General features: G+C 40.9%; 1 protein-coding gene across 1 annotated transcript in view; it reads right to left on the bottom strand.

Moving 5' to 3' along the window:
• The window catches only part of LOC110486081 (heterogeneous nuclear ribonucleoprotein L-like), a 63538-nt gene extending 51783 nt beyond the window's left edge, over positions 1-11755 (bottom strand). The window contains exon 1 of the mRNA XM_021557422.3: positions 9708-11755. Coding sequence (XP_021413097.1) covers positions 9708-9902 — 195 coding nt within the window. The 5' untranslated portion in view covers positions 9903-11755. The remainder of the gene's footprint in view (positions 1-9707) is intronic.
• Between the last annotated feature and the right edge of the window lie 14984 nt (positions 11756-26739).

Raw genomic sequence — 26739 nt, 5'->3', positions numbered from 1 at the left:
CCAGTACGGGCTATTCCACCTCGCCGCACTGGCCTGGCTACGGGGAGCATTCAACCATGTAAGGTTGGGCAGGCTCAGTGCTCCAGATCTCCAGTGCGCCTTCTCGGTCTGGTCTATCCGGTGCCATCTCCACGCACCAGTCCTCCAGTGGCAGCCCCCCGCACCGGGCTTCCTGTGCGTCGCCAGAGCCCAGTTCTCCCTGTTCCTTCTCCCCGCACTCGCCCTGAGGTGCGTGTCCTCGGCCCAGTACCACCAGTACCGGCACCACGCACCAGGCCTACAGTGCGCCTTGTCTGTCCTGAGCTGCTAGAGTCTCCCGTCTGTCCTGAGCCGCCAGAGTCTCCCGTCTGTCCTGAGCCGCCAGCGTCTCCCGTCTGTCCTGAGCCGCCAGAGTCTCCCGTCTGTCCTGAGCCGCCAGAGTCTCCCGTCTGTCCTGAGCTGCCAGAGTCTCCCGTCTGTCCTGAGCCGCCAGAGTCTCCCGTCTGTCCTGAGCCGCCAGAGTCTCCCGTCTGTCCTGAGCCGCCAGAGTCTCCCGTCTGTCCTGAGCCGCCAGAGTCTCCCGTCTGTCCTGAGCCGCCAGAGTCTCCCGTCTGTCCTGAGCCGCCAGAGTCTCCCGTCTGTCCTGAGCCGCCAGAGTCTCCCGTCTGTCCTGAGCCGCCAGAGTCTCCCGTCTGTCCTGAGCCGCCAGAGTCTCCCGTCTGTCCTGAGCCGCCAGAGTCTCCCGTCTGTCCTGAGCCGCCAGAGTCTCCCGTCTGTCCTGAGCCGCCAGAGTCTCCCGTCTGTCCTGAGCTGCTAGAGTCTCCAGTCTGTCCTGAGCTGCTAGAGTCTCCCAGACTATGGTGGAGTGGGGTCCAAGTCCAGCACCCAAGCCGCCGCTGTGAAAGAGGCCCACCCGGACCCTCCCTTTAGATTAGGTTTTGCGGCCGGAGTCTGTACCTCTGTACTGGTCTGTACTGTTACGCCCTGACCTTAGTATTCTTTGTTTTCTTTATTATTTTGGTTAGGTCAGGGTGTGACATGTGTGTTTTTGTTTTATTCTAGGGTGTTTGTACTGTCTAGGGTTTTTTGTAGATTTATTGGGTTGTTTTCATCTAGGTGTTTATGTTGGTCTATGGTTGCCTAGATTGGTTCTCAATTAGAGGCAGGTGTTTATTGTTGTCTCTGATTGGGAACCATATTTAGGCAGCCATCTTCTTTGGGTATTTCGTGGGTTATTGTCTATGTTATGTTGCACGTTAGCACATTGTTTATATAGCGGTCACATTCGTCTTATTCGTTTTGTTGTTTCTGTTTAAGTGTTCTTCGTGTTCTTCATTAATAAAGAAGAATGTATTCTAACCACGCTGCGCTTTGGTCCGCTTCATACGACCATCGTGACAACAAGTGTGCCAAGCTTGTAGCTTCATACCCCAAAAGACTCAAGGCTGTAATCCCTGCCAAAGGTGCTTCAACAAAGTACTGAGTAAAGGGTCTAAATACTTATGTAAATGTCATATTTCAGTTTTTTATTTTTTATACATTTGCAAAAATGTAGTCATTATGGGGTATTGTGTGTAGATTGATGAGGATTTAAAAAAAAATGTTTTATCCATTTTATAATAAGACTGTAACGTAACAAAATGTGGAAAAAGGGGTCTGAATACTTTCCAAATGCACTGTATATCATAGCAGCCCTTACTAATGTTACCATTGAATTGCTGTAGAACCATTTTTGGTGTACCAGTATTACCTCAATAGATTTTCCATGTTTCTTTGTTAGGACTGGCACCATTGAAAATGGCCAATGGCCACAAAAACCACTGTATGTATATAATGAACACAAGTCAGGAAACAACATTTCCTATAAGTGAAATGCACTGCAATTTTACATCTAGGCATTGCTTTGTAGGTGTGTAGGCTAGGAAACATTGAATAATAGTTCAAAGAAAATAAGCTCTCTCTCACTGCTCTTGCAGAGTATCACTTATTTATTGAATGCCGACATTTCAAGCTTCACAACCATCAACAGAGATCTTAACCAGTATTTCCTAGAACATCATCATGTCAGTCTTGGAAGGGTGACCTGACTCTGAACCACCCTATTCCCCGTGTCTCACAGCAGTGGTTTGATCAAGCTCTAGCTTAATGGAACTTGGGGCATACTCTGGCTATGACACTGCAACTACTGCTGTACTGTGTTCATGGGAGGGAGAGAGGGATAGAGAGAGGGATAGAGAAAGGGAGGGAGTGAAAAGGAGATTGAGAACAAGAGGAAGGGAGAGGCCTAAGACAGATGGGGAGGCCTCTGCAAAAGAGAGGGCGAGTTGGACAGAGAGAAACACAGCCTTATCCTGGTAATGAGGAGAGTCGGTCAACAAAGCCACCCGCAAAAATCCTATCCCTCTCTCCCTCTACTACAGTCGTCTGTTAATGTTTGCCTTTTCAATTGTTTGCACAGTGATTTCCAATGGGAATACGCTTCACAGCACAAGCCTCTCAGTTCTTGTTACACTCTTCAATTGGACAGTAGTACTGTTTTCATGTTTTAGGTACAATAGCTTTAGGCGATCTCAATTTTACAGACATCTTCACCAACTAGGTTTCAAAATGTGTATTTTTGTGGCATTACACCTGTAGCCTGGTCCCAGATCTCTTTGTGCTGTCATGCCATAGCACTAGAAGCGCGGCCATAGCACTAGAAGCACGACCATAGCACTAGAAGCACGGCCATAGCACTAGAAACACGGCCATAGCACTAGAAACACGGCCATAGCACTAGAAACACGGCCATAGCACTAGAAGCACGGCCATAGCACTAGAAACACGGCCATAGCACTAGAAACACGGCCATAGAACTAGAAACACGGCCATAGCACTAGAAGCGCGGCCATAGCACTAGAAGCACGGCCATAGCACTAGAAACACGGCCATAGCACTAGAAACACGGCCTTAGCACTAGAAACACGGCCATAGCACTAGAAGCGTGGCCATAGCACTAGAAGCGTGGCCATAGCACTAGAAGCGTGGCCATAGCACTAGAAGCACGGCCATAGCACTAGAAACACGGCCATAGCACTAGAAACACGGCCATAGCACTAGAAACACGGCCATATCACTAGAAGCACGGCCATAGCACTAGAAGCACGGCCATAGCACTAGAAACACGGCCATAGCACTAGAAACACGGCCATAGCACTAGAAACACAGCCATAGCACTAGAAACACGGCCATAGCACTAGAAGCACGGCCATAGCACTAGAAGCACGGCCATAGCACTAGAGGCACGGCCATAGCACTAGAAGCACGGCCATAGCACTAGAAGCACAAAATGTTGACTACATATTAATTTAAAATCTAAATATCTCTTTTTAAAGTCATCCCCTCCCCACCTTACTCGAATTTCCCTAAATAAGTCTATTTAACACAGGTATGTTCTTAGAATTTCGATATCGCTAACAGAATTTGTGTTATTAGCAATTTTAAGAGGACATGTCATTTTTTTCCCGGAGCATCAAATCCTCTTACAGAGTCACACGAAGGTAAGATGTTTTGATTTCTATATAGCATCAGAAAGAGCAGATTCCAGTTTCCAAAACACTAACCTTTGAAAATAAGTCTCAAAATGTAAGAGATTAGGTCTATTTCAAAATATCCCTTTTCCAAGAATAACCACTGTTCCATGCACTACACATATGAGCATGTGGTAGCAGATAGCCTACAGTAAAACTAATGAAAATGCTAATGTGTTCTTTGAAATATATATTCTTTTTTTATTCTAATGTTACCCAATACCTTCATAAACACAACCATATAGCATATATGATAGCATATATGAAATGTATCTATTACACTGTTTGAATGTTGCAGTCAAAATGAATGCTCATTGGCTGAGAGTGGGGTCCCTCGAGGCCCTGCTTTTCTAGTGATAGGAGTTGGCTACAGAGCACAAACAGTTCTGGGATTAGACTGCTATACCTCTTTTTCCCTACTGATTTGGGAGCAATATAAAATTATATCAAATAGAAAATATTGACAGTGTCCACAGAAAGGCATTCACAGCGGGCATAGCTGCCTCACTGCCTGACACTTATGGGGCCAGCTAAGATCCTGGAGGAAAAGGAAGAGAGGATAGATCGAGAGACTGAAAGAGAATGGGGACAGGTGGAGAATTTTGTTTCAGGCCTCGGCTGAGTTGAATTTATAAGCTCCTAAGTGACTCCTGATAACATCAGCACAGTGGGAATCTGCTTAAGAGCCTGTCAGCAGGGTAGAAGAAGAAGAAGAAGAAGAAGAAGAAGAAGAAGAAGAAGAAGAAGAAGAAGAAGAGGAAGAAGAAGAAGAAGAAGAAGAAGAAGAAGAAGATAGAACTGACGATAATTAAACTTACGTCTCGGATTCACTTCAAACACCACCCTGGGAGCATTAAGCCTTTCCACTACAGCTCAATGAATTTAGGAGAGACAGAGAGAGAAAGACAGACAGACAGACAGAGAGAGAGACAGATAGAGAGAGAGAGACAGACAGACAGAGAGAGAGACAGACAGAGAGACAGAGAGAGAGAGAGAGAGGTAAAAGAGAGAGAGAGAGAGCCACAAACACTTCAAAATAAACCATCTTGCCATCTTCAGCATCTGTCGTAGGTAGTAGTATTTCTTCAGAGGTCAACAGATGCTTGCTTTGTAACTACCTTGTGGGGGAATGTGGAAAACAAGCTGAGAGAACAGGACAACACACAGATGTGTTCTTCAGCCTTGACAGTGTTGATTGCTGGTTTGTGAAACATGAAACCCTTGGAGTTTCCTTTATCTCATCTCAAAATGTAGTTTTTTTTTGTTTCTAACGATTGCCTGTCCTTGATACTCATCTTTATGACAGGATAAAAGCATACGATTTGAGATTTTATATTGACCGAAGACAACACTGGATCACTTTCAATGCAAATCGGCATACTTTACACAGGTACAGGCCAAGACAAAGACTGGTTGGTATACTTCAGTCTGCCTCAGGCTGACAGGATGTCAGAAGGAGGCAGAGACAGAGGGTTCAGCCCATCTTTGAGAAATGGGCAATTCTACGGTAACAGAATGACACTGAGACTCTGACTTTTCCACTTTAAAAGTATGCCAAACAGAAACCATTGATTGCAAAGTTAAACAAACCATACAACTTTAGGACTTTCCACAGAAAATGTGATAAAAACACAGTTACTTTGAAAACAGAGTGCAGAGTAACATAATGTCGTTAACTTTCCTCCGTTTATTATGTGGCCACATTTTCCGCCAAAAAAATGTTAAATAATGTATCTAATCCGAATGAATATCCAAAGATGTCTGCAGAAAGAATGGGGTGTCAGCTATGATAATGCACCTCGAGCTTGAAAAAAATATATTTTGGTGATTGACTTTCAGTAAGTGAAATGGATTAACACCCAGTAACAAAATGATGGTAGCAGAGTGACATCGTATGTCCCTCCCTGATCTGTACTATACAGAGATGCATGGTGATGTATCCTGAATAGGTACAAAAAGGTAGAACAATGATATATGCTCCTTTGCAGGTTTGGGTATTATTCTACACACTAACTATTACTATAATGAGCTCAGCCCCCAAATAATACCACATTTGGTTGGTCCGAACCGGACCAAAACAGTGCCAATCACTATGTTTGGACATCACAGTACAGGACAGTAGAGTACAGTACAGTAGAGTTCAGTACAGTACAGTACAGTATAGTACAGCACAATGCAGTAAATTATACTGTACTTTACTCTAGTGTGCTCTACTGTACTGTAATAAACCCTTCTCTACTGTACAGTACAATATGGTACTTCATTGTACTGACCAATACTATACTGCACTTTTTTAAAATGGAGCCAATTTGTTTTCTGCACTTTTATTTTATAAAAACTGGTTTTCTCATGGCTCTCGCTTGTCTCTCTGCAGCAGACATATGGTGAGCAATATGTTTGGAACATCGAATCGCAATAAAATCACAGTATGGAATTGCAATACATATATAATTGTGAAAATCGCAATACACATTGTATTGGCACCTAAGTATCATGATAATATCATATCGTGAGGTCCCTGGCAATACTCAGCCCTAGGTATCAATAAGAGCTGGAAGGGGTGACATTAACTGGAGAGAGTGTAAGTTGTCCAGACTGTTTTCACACTCCTGGTTTAACCATGAGACAGAAGGAGAAAGAAAACAGTTATGAGCTGAACATAACAGTGGAAGGAAGGACAGTAGCAGGTAACCCAAAGGTGATTTGTGACTACTATGAATTTCCATTGTAGCCAATTCAGTTGCAGTCATTCTGTTACTGATTTGGTGACAGAATAACTTGCTTTAATCACTTAATAAATCATAATCCAAATTGTTATTCGTAAAACCACTATAACTAATTAGTAGGTCTACCTTTACTTGTTACTTCTGTGAACATTCACTATCCTCCCTCACTAGGAAGAGAAATTAGAACATTTCTTAAAGATATGTGGGGTAACAGAGTAACAGAATGACAAGACTAGACTATATTTCTTAAACTTACTGGAGGCAAACCATTATGGCAAAACTAAATATAAATGATATTAGTTGGCAGGGGTCTTTACTTCCACATCATTGTCTTTTTATATATTTCTAATAGATTTTAAAACTGTTTCTGCTAGATGTTTTCTAAGGCCCCTTTTCCATCTGTTTTAACCAGAAATCAAAGCCTTTGCTTATTCCTAATGTAGAGACATTTATATATGCCTTCATTTCTCAAAAGTATCGACTCTTAGCTTTCATTTGACACCCAATTTGATGTGCTCCTATGAACTTCTCATGTTAGTGCTCATGTGTCTTTTACATGGAAATGCCCAAATCTAGTTTACGAAGTAGACCAGACAGTGGTAACCTAGCCTGGTCCTAGATGCGTTTACGCGATCTAGAATAAAATAGAATAAGATTTAGCAGAAATATAAATACAAGGAAGGCAGTCAAACTAATTTACAGTAAAATAATTACATGTGTATAGGGGAAAATATTTGTTTCTAGTGTTCGATTTAATGTCCATAGTTAGTATGGATATTGGAATATAGTCCCAGACAAAGTTCACCCAGAGCTGTGCCACCCAGGTCCACACTGAAGCTAATTTCTTCGCCAAACGGCCACAGTCCTATCTCTGAAAGCAGGTTCCATGCAGCCCAAAGCTGAGGCTTTCGTCACACTGGTATGAGCAAACATTTGTAACATGCTAATATTTTGTGGAAATGATTAATTCCGGGCCACAAAATGCAAAAATTGCTTTGTTTTGTTGCCCGCAAATGCCAAACGGTTATACACTGAAACCCAATGAGGGACTGTGTCTTCCTCCCAAATGGGACCCTATTCCCTATATAGTTCACTACTTTTGACCAGGGTCCATATGGCTCTGGTCAAAAGTAATACACTATAAAGGGAATATTTTGCCATTTGGGACTCATACAATGACTCAGAGATTCATCCCGGCATCTGAACAAAGCTTTGCCGTGCACCCAGATGTTTATCAGCCAGGGCCCTTGGCTTTATGAGATAGTGCCTAGCGTCGCGCCAGTAGTGGCATTACTACCATCCAAGAGACCACAATGTAATTCCCTCTTTGCATATGCCAATGGGATACGATTAAGAATGCAAACTGCACTTCAAACTATCTCTCCCTATCAAACACACCAACGAGCCTCATTGCTAGGCACGTAATAAACATGTTAATGTTCTGTTGGGCCACGATAAAGCCTACCGCCGCCCACCTAGGCTCTTTCGATGTGCTTGTCTGGCTCCATTCCAAATGGCACCCTATTCCTTATATAATGCACTACTTTTGACCAGGGCCTTGATATGCAGCCTCTGTCACTGCCCAAACGGAGGAGATATACTGAGGAGATATACTGAGGAGATATTGTTCCAAAGCTAAGTAGGAGATTGATATACCAATAAAAGTGTAGCGAATTAAACCATATCGGAAGTCTCCACTTCCACCTTCCTTGTGTCAATAAAAAATGATAGACAATCCGTTACCAGAGGGTACTGGTGATAATCCGTTAACAGGCAGGCTATTAAAAGAGGAGCGGAGGTAACCGTAACAACGTGCTACTGTTAAACACATGAGAGGGTGTGATGTCATATGTTATGTCATGATAATCCTTTAATGGACAATCTATCAAAAGAGGAAGGGAGACAAACATGTTACCATGCTACTGTTGAACACAGGCGAGGTGTGTGATGTATAAAAGCACGCCAAAGAGGAAGAGTGTTCCCTCTTGATTTGACTGTTTCTTAAATGACCAAATGACCATCAAGGCAAAGTACACAAAAATCTATTTTATTTTATTAACCCTTATTTTACGAGGTAGGTTGACTAAGAATACATTATCATATTTGAGCAACAGCTTGGGGAAGGGATATCCAATATCCAAGATTGAGAATATTTGGGCCAGGTTTATAGACACAGATTAGGTCTAGTCTTGGACTAAAAAGCCCTTTCAATTGAAAATCTCCATTTAGAATGCTTTTTACTCCAGGACTAGGCCACACATATTTAAAATGAATGTTTAATTTATTTAGACTGTGGGTCTTTAAGAAATGCCAGGACGGACACAAAGGTACTGGTCCACAGTTTGCACAAGAGTGTGTGTTTTCGGTTGATTGGACGAGTGACAGCACTGTCTGTGACTTCACAGGGAGCAGTGAAGGTCTAATACGTCCAGATAAGCAGTGCTCAACCAGTACTCACTCTGTATTCAAATGGTTACATTTCTCTTACAGCTCTCTCTGGAGATGCAGCATGTGTGATTTGGAATCCTGAGCAAACCCTCCTGTATTTCTCAAAGGATCCTAGACCACAAATCTACATATAGAATACCATGGGGTTTGAAGTCTATTTCAGCATGTGGATAAACATATGTGTTCATACTTATGTAGATAACCATGTAAATACTTATTTATGAGGATAATATTATGTTGTGACTGTGAATGTGGGTACATCAGAGCATCTCTGTCATTCTCTTTGGTGAAACAATGTTAGCCTTGGGTGAGAAATGGGATATGGTTCTTCACAGTGACATTCATCCAAATAATACATATCTTAAGCCCCAGTTCATAGCGTTTGTCGAAATGTGGTTAAGCAAAGACACCCACGGATACATTGCTTCCGGGGACAGTCTCTAAATTGATGATGAACGCTGATAACCTGCGTATTATTTGTCTCATTATTATTGAGACAAAATAGATTTCAAGCCGCCAGACTGTCGGGGACACGAATGTAAAATCAAATTACGGGGTAACGAAGTTAAATAACGTGCTTCGTTCGGTTGAGAACTCCCAAGTCTTGTGTTTTGATAGACATGAGCTACTGTACACAGCTCCACACACGTTCTATAGTCTATGCGTTCATCTTTCATTTGTATTGTGTATGCTTTCTAAAGAACATTTCTTGACTCTAGCATAATATATTTGACACAAACCTAAATTGTCATTATTGGAAATCAGTCCATAAATAATCAAGAAGCCTTAAGATTCTCAGAACTGCGGCTGGATCATTGGCCCATCTACCAATCCAAAAAGTTTATTGAAGACTGTCACTTGCCCAATAAATGTATGAGAGATAGGAAACAACACTGACTTTTTTATTTTAATATGGTCACTTTCTTTTTCCAAGCCAAGCATCTAAGGAACGTAAGACAATGAAAAATGCTATGTCTACACCCACCTTTCTTCCAGACCCATATTTTGTTGTTGACCACCGGGCCCGGTTTTCCCCGGGGGTCCCCGTAGCATCCTCTTCGTCTCCTAGCAGCCCCGCGGAAGCTGTATCTGAATCCTCCCCCTCCTCCACATCCATCGTCTTGAGACGCTTAGGTGCTCTCTCGTATTCCCCTTCCTCGTATTCCTCAATGAGAGACATTGTTGATGAATACAATTATTTGTTGGTTTTAGATTAATTCACCACCTGAGAAATTAATCACAAAAAAAGCAGTCCAGAAAGTTGCATGCATGTGGCTCTACGATAAAATATCGACCAAGCGAACTAGAATTCTGACAGCTGTGCGCAATTGACGGCAATGTCACCCCCCAATACGCCCCCTTGTGCGCGCGTCTTCACTCTTTTGTTCACATTGCAGATTTCTTTCCATTGGACAACCTTTGCTTCTCTTCTGAATACAGCCGTTGATTGGCTATGGGGGTTATGCGTAAAAAGCGAAGATACGATAGAAGCTTCTGTATCGCGAGCCACAGTCTGTACTCTACGTGCATACCATCAAAGAGTGGGTCACTAGGCCCAATTAAAAGGTAAACAATGAAGCAAATGTATCCCATGGCACTTGACATTTTAGTCATTTAGTAGATGCTCTTACTTACAGCAGCAATTATAGTTAAGTGACCGACCTCCACAGTCAGCTCGGGGACTTCGAAACAGCAAACTTTCAGTTACTGGCCCAATGCTCTTAACAGCTACACTACCTGCCGCCCTATTTTCACATGCAAATAGCAATTAATTTCTATAAGCAATCCATAGGGTATTAAACAATTACTATTCTGTTATTACTATGTAATAGTAAGGTACTATTAGACTTCTAACTATATAATGAAGAAAACAATCTAGTTTTTTCAACAAATTATTATTAAGTAACTGGTTTCACAGCCTTTTTGTTGGAATATTCAACTTTTCAGTCCTGAACACAAAAAAATGATTTGGTGCACATTTATCTCCCCAAAAATGTATCTGGGCATCTTACCTAAAAAAAGGCTGTGGAAACAGCAGGGCCGGATTAATGCAAGGGCTTACTGGGGCCGAAGCCCCTGGGCCCAGAACCGTGGGGGGCCCAAGAGGCAACAATTTTGAATTTAAATAAATATATACAGTACCAGTCAAAAGTATGGACACACCTACTCATTCCAGGGGGTTTCTTTATTTTTACTATTTTCTACATTGTAGAATTATAGTGAAGACATGAAAAGTATAAAATAACACATATGGAATCATGTAGTAACCAAAAAAGTGTTACACAAATCAAAGTGTATTTTTATTTGAGATCCTTCAAAGTAGCCACCCTTTGCCTTGATGACAGCTTTGCACACTTTTGGCATTCTCTCAACCAGCTCATGAAGTAGTCACCTGGAATGCATTTCATTTAACAGGTGTGCCTTGAAGTTAATTTGTGGAATTTCTTTCCTTCTTAATGCATTTGAACCAATCAGTTGTGTTATGACAAGGTAGGGTTGGTACACAGAATATAGCCCTATTTGGTAAAATACCAAGTCCATATCATGGCAGGAACAGCTCAAATAAGCAACGAGAAACAACAATCCATCATAAGACATGAAGGTCAGTCAATCCAGAAAATTTCAAGAACTTTGAAAGTTTCTTCAAGTGCAGTCACAAAAACCATCAAGCGCTGTGATGAAACTGGCTCTCATGAGGACCGCCACAGGAAAGGAATCCTCTGCTGCAGAGGATACGTTCATTAGAGTTACCAGCCTCAGAAATCAACAATTAACAGCACCTCAGATTGCAACCCAAATAAATGCTTCACAAAGTTCAAGTAACAGACACGCCATCCCATCTGGTTTGCCGTTAGTGGGACTATCATTTGTTTTCCAACAGGACAATGACCCAAAACACACCTCCAGGCTGTGTAAGGGCTATTTGACCAAGAGGAGAGTTTGACCAAGGAGATGGAGTGCTGCGTCAGATGACATTGCCTCCACAATCACCCGAACTCAACCCAATTGAGATGGTTTGGGGTGAGTTGGACCACAGGGTGAAGGAAAAGCAGCCAACAAGTGTTCAGCAAAGTGGGAACTCCCTGAAGACTGTTGGAAAAGTATTCCACCTGGCCAAGAGTAGCCAAGAGTGTGCAAAGCTGAGTGGGCAAAGAGTGTGCAAAGCTGCCATCAAGTCAAAGGGTGGCAACTTGGAAGATTCTAAAGTTGAAAATATGTTTTGATTTGTTTAACACTTTCTAAGTTACTACATGATTCCATATGTGTTATTCCATAGTTTTCATGTCTTCACTATAATTCTACAATGTATAAAAAAAAAGTACAAATAAAGAAAGACCCTTGAATGAGTAGGTGTGTCCAAACTTTTGACTGGTACTGTATGCACCATACAGTACCAGTCATATGTAATGGAAATATATACGGTATCTATTAGGTATACAGTATATGATTTATATTTTTTCACTGCAACCGCCAACCACAGGAAGACTTAGGAGCCCGCTCTCAGTGGGTGTAGACAGCCTGCAGCCTGCTGCCACTCTGCTAATCATCAGATTGGGGAGGAGAATAGGTAAGGGGCCACATGGGTAACTGGTGGACCCTGCCTTGATTGAGTAATTGATAAAAAAAAACTTTTTTAAACAGAATAAATAAATGTGACTTTATCAAATTGCTTCTTGGTGCACAGATTTGTTTACAGGGAATCATGGTGTGCCAGAAAGGGGATTTCTTAACCTGGCAGGGAACCTGTTACACACACAGTGCGATTAACATATAATGTAAACTTAACATATTTGCCACACATGATTACTTTGTGCATGTTCATTTATACAATAATTTGTATTTAACATTTCCTCAACAGGGATTTGAACTAACAACCTCTTGGTTCATGACATTCTGATCTTCCTGCTGTGCCACCATGTCTGTTACAATTATCACTTAATCTGACTATTCTCTCATTATTGATTTGATTTACTTTTTTTCTGCAATGTTAGGTTTTTCTGTATAGTCTAATGTTGGTGGGACATATTGCTCTGTTTTAATGTTACTCCTTAATCACTATGATAAATAAAATATATTTTCTTGAGTGTACTTTTAACAGAGCTGAGATTTACTTTGAAGTGCAAAGTCTAGCAATACAGGTGAAATCAGTAATTGACACAGTTACAAAGCAGGAAGATTGGAATGCCGTAAACCAAGATGTGGTGATTTCAAATCCAATGTTGAATATGAATTACTGTCTAAATGAACATGCACAATGTAATCATGTATGTAATAATTGCATGTTATTAAAAGCACTATGGGTGTGTAACTAGTTCCACTACCATTTTTAGGTAAAATGCCAGAAAAATAATTTGTAGTTGAATGAACATATGACACAATTTGAGCAAACAAATCATTTTAAGTTAACTTAATTTTGGCCTACGATTTCTCAAGTTGGAGATAAGTTTGGCCAACACATTTTTTTAGTTCAGGTAACACTTGGACTGAAAAGTTGAGTAAGCAAAAAAAAGGCTATGGAATCAGTTACTTAATAAAAATTTGTTGAAACAACTAGCTGTTGCATAACAAGTTACGTAATTTCCATTATAACTATCCTAAAATAACACCTTTGTCAAATTTGACCATGCCTACTACAGGGTAAAATTGATTTTCTTTCAGGCAAACAATCAAATCCAAACAACATGTATTGAATAACAAATTATACAATGTTTAATTATCTATCAAGCATTTTCAGTTTGACTCTTACTTTTGTAAAACAATTTTTTAGTAAAACATTTTTTTTTCAATTTTTGCCTAAAATGACATATCCAAATCTAACTGCCTGTAGATCAAGCCCTGAATAAAGGATATGCATACTATTGGTACCATTTGAAAGGAAACACTTTGGAAATTGTGGAAATGTGAAAGGAATGTCGAAGAATATAACACAATAGATCTGGTAAAAGATAACACAAAGAGAAAAAAAACGTTATTTTGTATTTTTTTTGTACCATCATCTTTGAAATGCAAGAAAAGATTTCAGATTTTGTCCACTGTGTAATGTTTTAGACTGATCCAATGAACCATTGCATTTCTGTTCAAGATGTTGTGTCAAGTCTGCCCAAATGTGCCTAATTTGTTTTATGAATAACTTTTCATGTTCAAAATTGCGCACTCTCCTTGCGCACAATCGCATGGTATCCTTTCACTGTAATAGCTACTGTAGATTGGACAGTGAAGTTAGATTAACAAGAATTTAAGCCTTCTGCCAATATCAGATATGTGTTAAGGGAATTTTTATCAATAATGACTAATCATATATACATTTCAATCAGGACTGACTAATCAGAATACTATTATGTTACTGTATATGTACTAATCAGAATACTATTATGTTACTGTATATGTATGAATTTTCTTTTTAATCCTAGTACTGAATATAATGTGTGTAAATATAATCAAGAATTAGAACAATGACTGTGTGTACCATGGTAGAAATGAATGAACTTATCGCCAGACTGGCTAGAAGGCTTATCTACACAGGTTGGCCTTGGCTCGGTGATAAATTATCTTAATAGGGAGAGACGATGTGAGAACCATACAGCCATTGTATTGGAGCGGAGATGACACGGGCTAGTACTAAAACTAATGAAGTAATTTTCAGTTTATAACCTGTGGTAAAATGTATAATGGGCAGTACTCTCGTGAATAAACGCTGCTGGTTGACTTTAAGACTGGGCTCTGTCCATTTCATACAAATAAGAGTAATACAAATTCTCATGAATTTACAGAGTGTTTAATTTTAATTGGGTATTAAAACAGAGGAATTTAATTCCTGTAACAATATGTCTATGCCCTGGGCATTTTCTTGTTACTTACAACCTCATGCTAATCGCATTAGCCTACGTTACTGTAGGACACCGATCCCAAAGAAGTTTTAAACAGGCTAACATTCACAAGGCTGCGGGACCAGACTAATTACCAGGACGTGTACTCTGAGCATGCGCTGACCAACTGGCAAGTGTCTTCACTGACATTTTTAACCTGAGTCTTTAATACCAACATGTTTCAAGCAGACCACCATAGTCCCTGTGCCCAAGAACACTAAGGTAACCTGCCTAAATGACGACCCGTAGCACTCACGTCTGTAGCCATGAAGTGCTTAGAAAGGCTGGTCATGGCTCACATCAACACCATTATCCCATAAACCCTAGACCCACTCCAATTTACATCCCGCCCCAACAGATCCACAGATGATGCAATCTCTATTGCACTCCAAACTGCCTTTTTCCACCTGGAAAAAAGGAACACCTACGTGAGAATGCTATTCATTGACTACAGCTCAGCGTTCAACACCATAGTGCCTTCACAGCTCATCACTAAGCTAAGGACTCTGGGACTAAACACCTCCCTCTGCAACTGGATCCTGGACGTCCTGACAGGCCGCCCCCAGGTGGTAATTGTTGGTAACAACACATCTGTCACAATGATCCTCAACATGGGTGCGGTACCGGAGCACCAAGTCTAGTTCCATAAGGCTTCTTAACAGCTTCTACCCCCAATCCATAAGACTCCTGAACAGCTAATCAAATGGCTACCCAGACTATTTGCATTGTGTCTCCCCCTTTGTTACACTGCTGCTACTCTCTGGTTATTATCTATGCATAGTCACTTTAACTCTACCTACATATACATGTTACCTCCATTACCTTGACTAACCAGTGCCCCGGAGTGGAGTGGAACAGGGGAACCCAAGAGCAGACTCAGACGAGGGGACTGGGATGAAGTAACCAAGGTATTTATTGAAACACAAGGGGAAGATGGAGTGCAGGCCAGGGGAAGCTCGGGTGAGGATACCATGTACAGAGGCTGAGGCTGGAGTGGTTGGGACAGGGTAAGCAGGTCCAGAGGGGAATCCAAGGGAGAAGTAGAGTGGGGAATCCAGGACAGAGTAGCAGGATGATGAGACGTGGAACAGGAGACAGGGACCAGAGTCATAGCGGGCAGAACTGTAGTGGAGAGGAATACAGTGTCAGGCAAGGAAAACAGGCACAACAGGATATAATTGTAACAAACAGCTAGAAGCGTAGACTGATTGAGCAGAGATTACGATCTGTCAGTGTGGAAGTGGCAGGACTGAGTATTTGTAGAGGTCTTGATTATGGAACAGGTTGTAGCTGGTGGGGATCTGCTCTGACTCCAGCATACCTGTCTCCGCCCACACAATCACACACACACACACACAGAGGGAGAGGGAGAGGGAGAGGGAGAGGGAGAGGGAGAGGGAGAGGGAGAGGGAGAGGGAGAGAGTACTGGGGGAGTGGCGGCAGATCAAGTAGACACAGGATGAGCAGTAGAGGGCATTGCAGGAGCAGATGTGACATATAGCCTCACTACTGTTATTTTATTGATGCTCTTGAACTATTTGTTATTTTATTTTTATTTTTTTACTTATCTATTTTTTACTTAACACTTATTTTTCATAAAACTGCATTGTTGGTTAAGGGCTTGTAAATAAGCATTTCACTGTAAGGTCTACCTACACCTGTTGTATTCGGTGCATGTGACAAATAAAATTGCATTTCATTTAATTTCATTTTCCGACTTGTAAATTAATTATATGCACCCATTGAATTCTTGAAGAATATAACAGAAGCCAGAATTGAAGCTTGTTTTACTCCAATGTTTCTAAACAAAGTAAATACAAACAAATACTTTATAGCCTAAAAACCTGGTTAAAACTATAATTGTGTATCATGCGTGGTGAGTCCTTGCTTCCATAACTCTATCTATGCATTTGAGAGTGGTTACATTTCTCCAGCCCCAGCCCTCAGCTTTTTACCAAAACAGAGGCGGTGAAAATGGTTTGTTATTATTTCAACTGCTGATAGCCCCTTTAAGGACATTCTGTTCCATGCCAAGGAGCCATGGAACAGAGTGAGCAGCTAAGGATAAAAGCTTTGAGCATCAATCTTTTAAGCTTTGTGGCGGTCTGTACTCTGGAGTGGCTGTGTTCAGAATGTGCACAAGGCAACAAGAGTTGTGAGTGTCAATTGATTTTCTGTCTCCATTTTAGAGGACTGTATGAGAAGAAAGGCAAAGATGAACACAGGACAGTTCTGTTCAGAGTACCTTCCTCTATTTTTCAACAAGATTTTCTCTCCATCTGTGGATACTCATCTTGTTTTTCAGCTAGATGTAGTATCTGGGGATCTACATCTGTTTATATTAGTTACTGTTCTGTTACTAAGCAGTAATGCATTAGGGCAGTGTTACGTTACTACACCTAATAGGAAATGCATATGCGCACTGGGGTGCCGGGAACTGTAGAGCACGAGGGGTTTTGACTAAACTAAAACTAACTGTACTCCCGGCTCCTGCCTGGTCATTTCTCCACAACACAAATATTACACTAGATTGAAACAAAAACACTCCCAGCTAAGTCTTTATCTACCTAATAAATCCATGTGCTAGGTTATTTTCCTTCCTCTGATCCGGATATGGCTACTTCTCTGTTTCTTTCCTTTTCTCTCTTTCACCTCTGCTGGACTACGAACTACGAACCCTCTGAAAGTCAACAGTTCTACTGAAAGGACCCCAGGTGTTCACGGAAAGTGAATGAATTAAGTCAATTGCCTTGAGAAGAAACATCTCATTTCCACAGTCTCGAGGGAACATTCCTTCTTTGCATTCATGACCTAACACCATTTTCATGGAGCTATGGTTCATTTGAGTAACGACAACGATTTACTACAAGATATGAATTGGGCATTGGAAATTCTGCTCACCTGGGTGAGAAATGGTAAATTAAGTATAGTATTCATTTATTGTATTGATGTTTAAAGATTTGATTCATCTAAATTGTTAGTCAATTAGGCTTTTCTGGGTAGAATTCCCCTCAAGCTGCTAGTTAAATGTCACTAGAAATATGAGATAAGCTGTTCCACAATTCCATAATATTATCTTCAGTACAGCAATGGAGAGATAAAATAAATATTCAGTCCAAGATGGCGGTAAGATCTCTTGTTGAGATGTTACTAAATATTTGGTCGTACACGTTTGAATTTATCTCTCATGAAAGTTTAGGTATAATAATAATAATATGATGATGATGACATTGTACTTTACTTTTATGGTGTCAAATAGTTTCTTGACATACATATCTATGACAGGTATTTTGCTCTTAAATGTAAGAACTTTGTATTTGATACAGGTCTACACCAAAGGCCCTGATAATATCATATACTTAGGTCTTCGTTTCAGAATCCCTTTACAAAATTCCACCTACAACAGCGTGCTTCTCTTAGAACTCCAGTACTCAAGTACACTGTGAGCCTGTTACTGTGAAGTGAGAGCAGTATATCTCCCAGCCAGAGATGAAAATATTATTTAATAATCTTAAGGTCAGAGTCAATTCATCTGACAACCGTCCTTTTATAATGTGTCAGGATAAAAATGTGCCCAGACACACTGAGCCTGTGTTCCGAAAGGGAACATATTCTCTATATAGTGCAGTATTATTGACCAGAGCCCTATGGACCCTTGTCAAAATTATTGTACTATACAGGGAACAAAATTAGTGCACTACTGTGTATAGGGAACAGGGTGCCATTGGGACACCACCACTGAGTAGACAATAGGGCACTTCGCTTTCACTTCAAATAGGGTTTTAACTCATTCAGCATGAAAATAGGTAGTTTTAGCACACTCATTCCCTTCAATAATTGATATATAAAACACAGAAACTATGAGGGTATGTTGTGTAAAAAAATAAATAATGTAAATGCATGCACACCCACACACACACAAACACAAAATATGCAATCAAAAGGGATTTTTCAAATGTCCTACTGCTTCACCAACCTACTCACGGATCCAGAAGTCAAAATAATTGTCAATAAACGAGTTTCCTGTCAAACAAATGGTTTTATAATGTGATGCAATGCATGGTAGAAGGTTTCATTACATTCATATGGTTGCATTTGCTTTCTTGCAAACCACATTGCAATTCCAGCTAGGCCTGTTCTTAACTATGTAGACGGATCTCACAAGCTATTTTATTATTTCAATATTTGTTAGAGGTCATAGATTGTAGGCAGCAGAGTAACGTGGGGTAACTAGACCCCCGGGGTAACTGCACCCCCCCCTGTAATTCTCACAGAAACCACTTTATCTCACCAATTTTTCTCCCAACACTTTCCCTGGCTGCCACTACTCTTGCTCAACTAAAATGTTATCTGTCTTATCGAAAATGTATAAGTCACTTTAACAAAACGATTCTGAGGTAACTTGGTCTAATATTTCGTCATTTATAAAAAGTTATATATTATCTAATTAAATTACATCTATAAAGTGTATATATATATTACATTAGGGGAGCCTAAAGATACATAATCGACTATGTTGGGGATAACTGCCCCCCCCCCCCCTCCCCCCTCAGAAAGTATTCATACCCCTTGAGCATCGATTACAGGTGTGAGTCTTTCTGGGTAAGTGTCTAAGAGCTTTGCACATCTGGATTATACAATATTTGCACATTCTTCTTTAAAAAAAAATGTTGATCATTGCTAGACAGCTATTTTCAAGTCTTCCAATAGATTTTCAAACAAATGTAAGTCAAAACTGTAATTAGGCCACAGGAACATTCAATGTGGTCTTGGTTAGCAGCTCCAGGGTATATTTGGCCTTGTGTTTTAGGTGAATTTGTCTCCCAGTGTCTGTTGGAAAGCAGACTGAACCAGGTTTTCCGCTAGGATTTGGCCTGTGCTTAGCTTTATTCCATTTTGTTTTTATCCTAAAAAACAACCTTGCTGATGACAAGCATACCTGTAACATGATGCAGAGCCACCACCATGCTTAAAAATATGAAGAGTGGTACTCAATAATGTGTTGTATTGGATTTGCCCCAAACACAATGCTTTGTATTCAGGACATAAAGTTCATTTCTTTGCCCCATTTTTTGCAGTTTTACTTTAGGGACTTGCAAACAGGATGCATGTTTTGGAATATTTTTTATTCTGTACAGGTTTCCTTCTTTTCACTCTGTCATTGAAGTTAGTATTGTGGAGTAACTACAGTATTGTTGATCCGTCCTCAGTTTTCTCCCTTTACAGCCTTTAAACTCTGCAACTGTTTTAAATTGTGACTGTAACTGGTGAATTCCTCTCCGGGAACTGAGTTAGGAAAGACTTTCTTTGTAGTGACTGGGAGTATTGATACACCATCCAAAGTGCAATAACTTAACCATGCGCAAAGGGACATTCAATTTCTGTTTTTAAATGCTTTACCAAGTATCTTGGCCATACTTTGTGAGGCATTGGAAAACCACCCTGGTCTTTGTGGTTGAAATCCCTGAGCGGTTTCCTTCCTCTCCGTCAACTGAGTTAGGAATAATGCCTGTATCTTTGTAGTGACTGGGTGTATTGATACACCATCCAAAGTGTAATTAATAACGGCACAATGCACAAAGGGATCAAACTTTTTTTTAACCCTTCTACCAGTATGTGCTCTTCTTTGTGAACCATAGGAAAACCTGGTCTTTGTGGTTAAATCTGTGCTTGAAATTCACTGCTCGACTTAGGGACCTTACGACAATTTTATGTGTAGGGTACAGTAATGGGGTTGTCATTTAAAAATCATGTTAAACACTATTATTGCACACAGAGTACATGCAACTTATTATGTGACTTGCTAAGTACATTTTTACTCCTGAACTTATTTAGGCATAACAAAAAAGTTGAAAACTTATTGACTCAAGACATTTCAGCTATTCATTTTTTTATTAATTTGTCAAATATTTCTAAAAACATAATTCCACTCAGACATTATTGTGTGTAGATCAGTGAAAATCAAAAATCTCACAAAATTCAGACTAACACAAAATGTGGAAAAAGTCAAGAGTGTGAATGCTTTCTGAAGGCACTGTATGTGCACTTGTTTTTAGGTAGGGGGGGGGGGGGGCTACAGTAGTTACCCCATGTGTCCCTATTTACACTATATTTCCAAGATTTCCAATATAATCTTGTTGCCTGGGTTCAAGATCTGTCCTCAATTTCCTATCGTTCACTTGTTTTATAAGAAACACATCCATTCTAGATGTAAAAATGTTTAGAAAGCATATTTTCTTCAAAGTAAAGTACACTGTATGTGTGGGAATGTTTCCAATGGTATTTGGCCATTATAAGCAGCTGATTCCAATCCAATTATCCAATCACATTATTATTTTCAGACCTCCATTTACCCCAGTAGCCAACATTTACGATTTCAATTAAAAAGAGAAGGCTGAAGAATTTAAGAGGAGGATGGAGATGACTGTGCCATAACATTACAAAAAAAATTGTATCACATCACACCACAGACTTGAGAAAAATGTTAAGGTGAGGTTTCTATGGAAACACTCCAGCTGAACAATATTGTACAATACAAGTGTAGGACACATGTTACATTTTAGAGGCTTGTGTGACTGACAATATACAATAAGAATAAGGGTCCCAAATGGCACCCTATTCCCTGTATTCAATATTGAGCCCGGGGACCAGTTCCATATACACCACCTTTTGATTTCGAAAAGGCCTTCGACACTCCACCGAATAGCCCTGTGGAAAATACTTTCCACTATGGAATCCCTCCCAAAATAGTCAACGTCATCAAGACCTTGGAGACCGATTTCCACTGTCAGGCTGTCTGTAAGAGACACGTAACCAACCGTTTCGGAATCAACACTGGAGTTAAACAAGGATGCATCCTCTCCTCCACCCTGTTCATTAAAGCCATGAACTGGCTTTATGACGCAGACCCTGACAAATGGAAAAAGTGGCATCAGATGGACACTCACCTCAACTCTGGAAGATCTGGATTATGCAGATGACATCACCCTGCTCTCCAGCAGACAATCTGACATGCAAGAAAAGGTTGACAAGCTCACCAACACATCCCTACAAAATTTGGTTTGAAAATCAATGCAAAGAAAACTAAGCTTGCGAGGAAAAACCACAAGACACACACATTAACATCAACGGAGAAGCGGTGGAGGAAGTTCAAGAACTCCTCTACCTCGGCAGCAAGGTCATTAATGGTGGAGATTCAGAAAAAGGATGCCAACACCCGGATCATAAAAGCCACCGACACTTTTGACGTGTTAAAAACCATATGGAAATCAAACAACTCAAAATCAAAACCAAACTCATCCTGTTCAATATTAATGTACTCAGTGTGCTTCTGTACAACTCTGAATGTTGGAGGCAAACATCCAGACTGTCTAGAAAACTAGAGACTTTCCAAAACAAGTGTCTCCAGAAGATACGTGGCATTTACTGGCCAAACACGATGTCAAACGAAGAGTTACACCAAAAGACAGCATCACAAAAACCCCAAAAAATGAAAAGAAGGAGGTGGCTAGGGCATGTATGCTGAATGAATGAGCCTGCACTCCCAAAGACAGCCCTTCACTGGACAGCAGATGGAAAAAGAATGCGTGGCTGCCCAAAAGAATCCTGGCAAAAAAACTGTGGAGAAGCAGATGAAGGACAGTGGCCTGTCATGGAAAACCATCCCCAAAAAGGCAGAAGATCAGCAGCTGTCTCTCTCTCTCTCTCTCTCTCTCTCGTGGAAGCCTTTTGTTCAACGTGGGAACAAAGAGGACAAACTTAACTGACTAACAAAAAAAACACTGAGTCAATATTTTGTTGAAATTCTATATTACAGCAAGCAATGTGTATCATGATGTATGTGTGAGGCAGGGAGCGGTGCTCTCATTTCTCTACTGCAGGATCCGTGGATAAGACTTCCTATACAGCTCACTCACTTGCCTACATAAGGTTGTTGTAACTTGAAGCTTTATATAGCCGCTTATGTCAATTTCTGTCATTTTGTCTGTCTTTGCCATACCCCTGTTCTGAAGCACGATGCACTGAAACTTTGGAATCTGAATGTGTTGTAGCCGATTAGCGATAGAGACCAGCAATGTGACCAGTTAACACGTTTGTGTCTCATTTTGTCAAGTGGATGTCCTGTGTGTTTCAGGTAGTAGATCATGGTGCTTGCAATGGCATGGGTAGAGGGTTCAATTCCCACTGGGGCCACATATACAAAACAATTATGTGCGCATGACTGTCATTTGATTTACAGTATATTATGTCACTTTCAAATAAATTGTTGCTGTAAGTTCATAAAAACATAGAGTAAAGGCAATTATGCCTACATAATTAATCACAGGGATCTAGTGAGTAAAAATGACAACGTTCAGTGATGGTTGGAAAAGGCAGTCATGGGAGAATGTATTAATTCATCTGTAATGACTTTGTTTTGAACTTTTTTACAGTTCATGGTTTTCTCAGTCCATCACGGTTTGTTTATCATTGTTTTTTTTTTAGCTTGAAGCACAAAGAGACTCATTTGTGGAAACAGTTTAATGACAGGAGGAAAGAGTGCAATGTTGTCGAGTTACAGTACAATTCTAATAATTTTTATAATGACTATTCATTAGCATTCATTGGCAAATAAGGTTTGTATTTTCACAGTGTTGGTTTTTACTGCTGTTACGCACAACACAAATGATTAATTGACAAGGATCCATGAAGGTAAAATATCAATGTTGCTTGTTGCCGAAGGAGGATTTTGAATTGGTAGGATGGATTAAATCTATTTTTATTCATACTTGTCCTCCTGGACCCTTGTGGATGTTGATTTTCTGAGTTAATATATTTCTCTTGTTGCCTCAATGAATAAAAAAACATAAAATAACTTAAACCAATCTCAAGAGACCCAGGAGGGTTCAATTCTAGTTGAGCTATAAAAAGTCACATTTCTTAATAATGTGAGTTGAGGGAAATCCACATAAAGAAAAATGTGGCATTTTCTGTTAATGGTTTTCACTTTACCTTAATTGAATGGATTTACACCAAAGCACAATCACCTAAACACACACACACACACACACACACACACACACACACACACACAAAACATGTCCATTTACTTTAGGGACACCTAGAATTTGGGTCGCATAGATTACCAAAAAGTCCATATATCGCCTTTCAGTCCAGGCCTCCTAGGTTGTAGACAACCACACAAATAGAATGTCATTCATTTCTATGTCATTTAATTTATATAGCTACGTCTTACCTTACCTTTTAAAAGTATATTTTAAGGTATTCCTTTGATTTTATTGAACAGGTAGTGAGAGGATGACAATGCTGAAAGATAGGACAGAACCTATACTTACACTGAATGCAGTATTACCGGTGGCTGCAGCATTACCACAAGACCCTCATGGGCACCCCCTGCTTCCTGTTGTCCATTTCCCGTATGGTCACCCCCTGCTTCCTTTTGTCCATTTCCCGTATGGTCACCCCCTGCTTCCTTTTGTCCATTTCCCGTATGGTCACCCCCTGCTTCCTTTTGTCTATTTCCCGTATGGTCACCACACTCGAGTACCACCCCGTGCTGAGTGGACGAACAATGATGAAGCTCTAAAACCTGCATGAATCTGTTGGGAGGACAATGAAGATGTAGGATCGGTGCATCCAACTGTGCGATTACATCCTGTGGGTGTTTGTTCATCTGCCTACACACATAGGCTGTTTCCCCACAGACCTGGGTTCAAATACTATTTAAATCCTTTCAAATCATTTATCTGTGCTTGATTAAACTGCTTGCCTGGCTTAATGGACCAATAGAATAGTCCCAAAAGAGTAAACCCCGGCCAGATGGCACTCCAGGCAGGCTAGAGCAAATGCTCAAAGAATTTAAAAGATTTAAAAAATAATTTTAACCCAGGTCTGTTTCCCCCTCCCTCCCTCTCTGTCTATCTTAGCCTCGATCACTTCATGCAAATTAGTGTAGCAGCGACCCAGGATCATTTGTTTACTGGAAGATGGAGGAAATCAAATTTCATGATAGCCGGTGACACAGTAGGCTATTGCTTGAACACAGGAAAATATATTGTTGTAAATCTAAGCCAGCCCAAATTCAATTACATTTTTTGAATGAGGAGCAAGCTAGTCCAGCTTCACTACGGTAGTTGTATATAAAATAGGCTTCCATAAAATACACAACAGTGAGTTACAGAATTACTGATGCGACAGAGTCAAATTTGTTTAAAACCAGCATTGGGTCAATTCCATTTAAATTCAGCCAATTCGGGAAGTCAACTGAAATACCCTGTTTTAACACATTGTGTATGTAAGATGCGTGGACTCATGGACGCTCGGTGTGTGGTTGGGATTATGTTAGCTCCGGGAGTTGAAAGGCGCTTCGTTATTTTGATGTCCCGGACCCTCTGTGGTCAACACTGAGCCTAGAGAAGAGCATTAGCATGGTGATGACAGGGCACCAGGAGGGCAGGCTACGCCTCTGCCAGTGCCCACACGCACACAGGCACCCGCAAACACATACTATTCAAACACAGTCAGTGGACTCATCAAACGGACACGTGCACCTCCCTCACACACACACACACACACACACACACACACACACACACACACACACACACACACACACACACACACACACACACACACACACACACACACACACACACACACACACACACACACACACACACACACACACACACACACACACCCAAATGAGCCTCCCAATTATGTGTGTGATGGGGACTAAAAAAGCCTGTCTCATTTGCATGTACAGCTGGTTGGAAGGATCAAACAGATTTTTCATGTCTCCCTCTTTTGCGCAGCGGTGGCTCAGCCTTGAATCACAAGCATAAGGTACAAAGAAGTTTACCTCCAAGACCTTCCATTTAGTCTTGTTTCATTTTTCAGCACACTGCTTTATTGGAGGGGAGAGAAGAGGGAGAGAAAGAAAAAGGGGGGGGGGGGGAGAAGAGAGAGGAGAGAAAGAGGCAGCTGCAGGTATTGATCGTCGACAGCATTCAGCATAATGGGTGTTAATATGAGAGTTTGTGAGAGACGAGGTGCCGTGGTTGGTGTGCCTGTCGGAGCGGGGACATGTGCGTGGTTGGTGTGCCTGTCGGAGCGGGGACATGTGCGTGGTTGGTGTGCCTGTCGGAGCGGGGACATGTGCGTGGTTGGTGTGCCTGTCGGAGCGGGGACATGTGCGTGGTTGGTGTGCCTGTCGGAGCGGGGACATGTGAACCCCAGCCGTCGTGTGCTAAATGATGCCATATGCCAGGCCCTCTGCCAGTCCCCTTGAGGTAAACCCAGGCTAACTCATGCTAAATTGTCCTCACGCTGGCAAAGCGTCAGATTCAGATTTCTTACAGTTAGGAATGAACTGCGGCGAGAGTGAATGTCTGGCCCTGAAGGCGTATGACATTGAATGTCGATCAGCCTACACAGGCCGCAGCCTGGCCATATTGAGGACAATAGATGTATTGATTAGACAGAATTTGATTTGATGATGGGATGCAATAATGTGCTATAACTTGATGGATGGATCAATCATTTTTCTTCTACAATTTGAATCCTACACGGACAATAGTAATATGGAAACAAAAACATTTGAGTATTTTATAGATGAATGTTATGTCATGCTATGCAGAAACAGCCATCACACAATCAAATTGCATAATGGTACAAGTGTTTGTTGTGAAAGCGGATGTCAGACATTTCCTCAAGTTCGTCAGGTACAGCTCAATACACTTCACATAGTGGTCTAATTTGGAGTTTAGACTATCGGCCCCCTCGGGTGAGAGAAAAAAGGCCAACTATGACCTATTTCAGGCCTTTCTTACTCTAATGAAACCACTATAAAATAGAGCATGAAATGGTCAATGGGGAAGAGACATGGTTGAAGGGGGAGAGACAAAGAGGAAATTAGAGCCGAGTGGTTTTCAGATGCACTCGAGAGTCTTGTTCTTCTGTTCTTTCTGACAGCTATTGTGGTGCAATTCCCTCCCCCAATTAGCCTTGCTTATGGTGTTGTCAACTAGTGAGAGCAAGAGTTTGAGAAAGTTTGACAGTACGTTTGTGTGTGTGTGTGACCAAAGCAAACAAAAGTCATAGCAATTTATTATTTCTGCTATAGGGCTTACAAATAAGTACCTCTTCTGA

Source organism: Oncorhynchus mykiss, chromosome 13 (genome assembly GCF_057628025.1).
Source record: "Oncorhynchus mykiss isolate SJ-2025 chromosome 13, ASM5762802v1, whole genome shotgun sequence".
Taxonomy (NCBI): Eukaryota; Metazoa; Chordata; class Actinopteri; order Salmoniformes; family Salmonidae; genus Oncorhynchus; species Oncorhynchus mykiss.
Note: the sequence above shows the minus strand (reverse complement) of the source record. Positions and strands in the feature narration are given on the sequence as shown.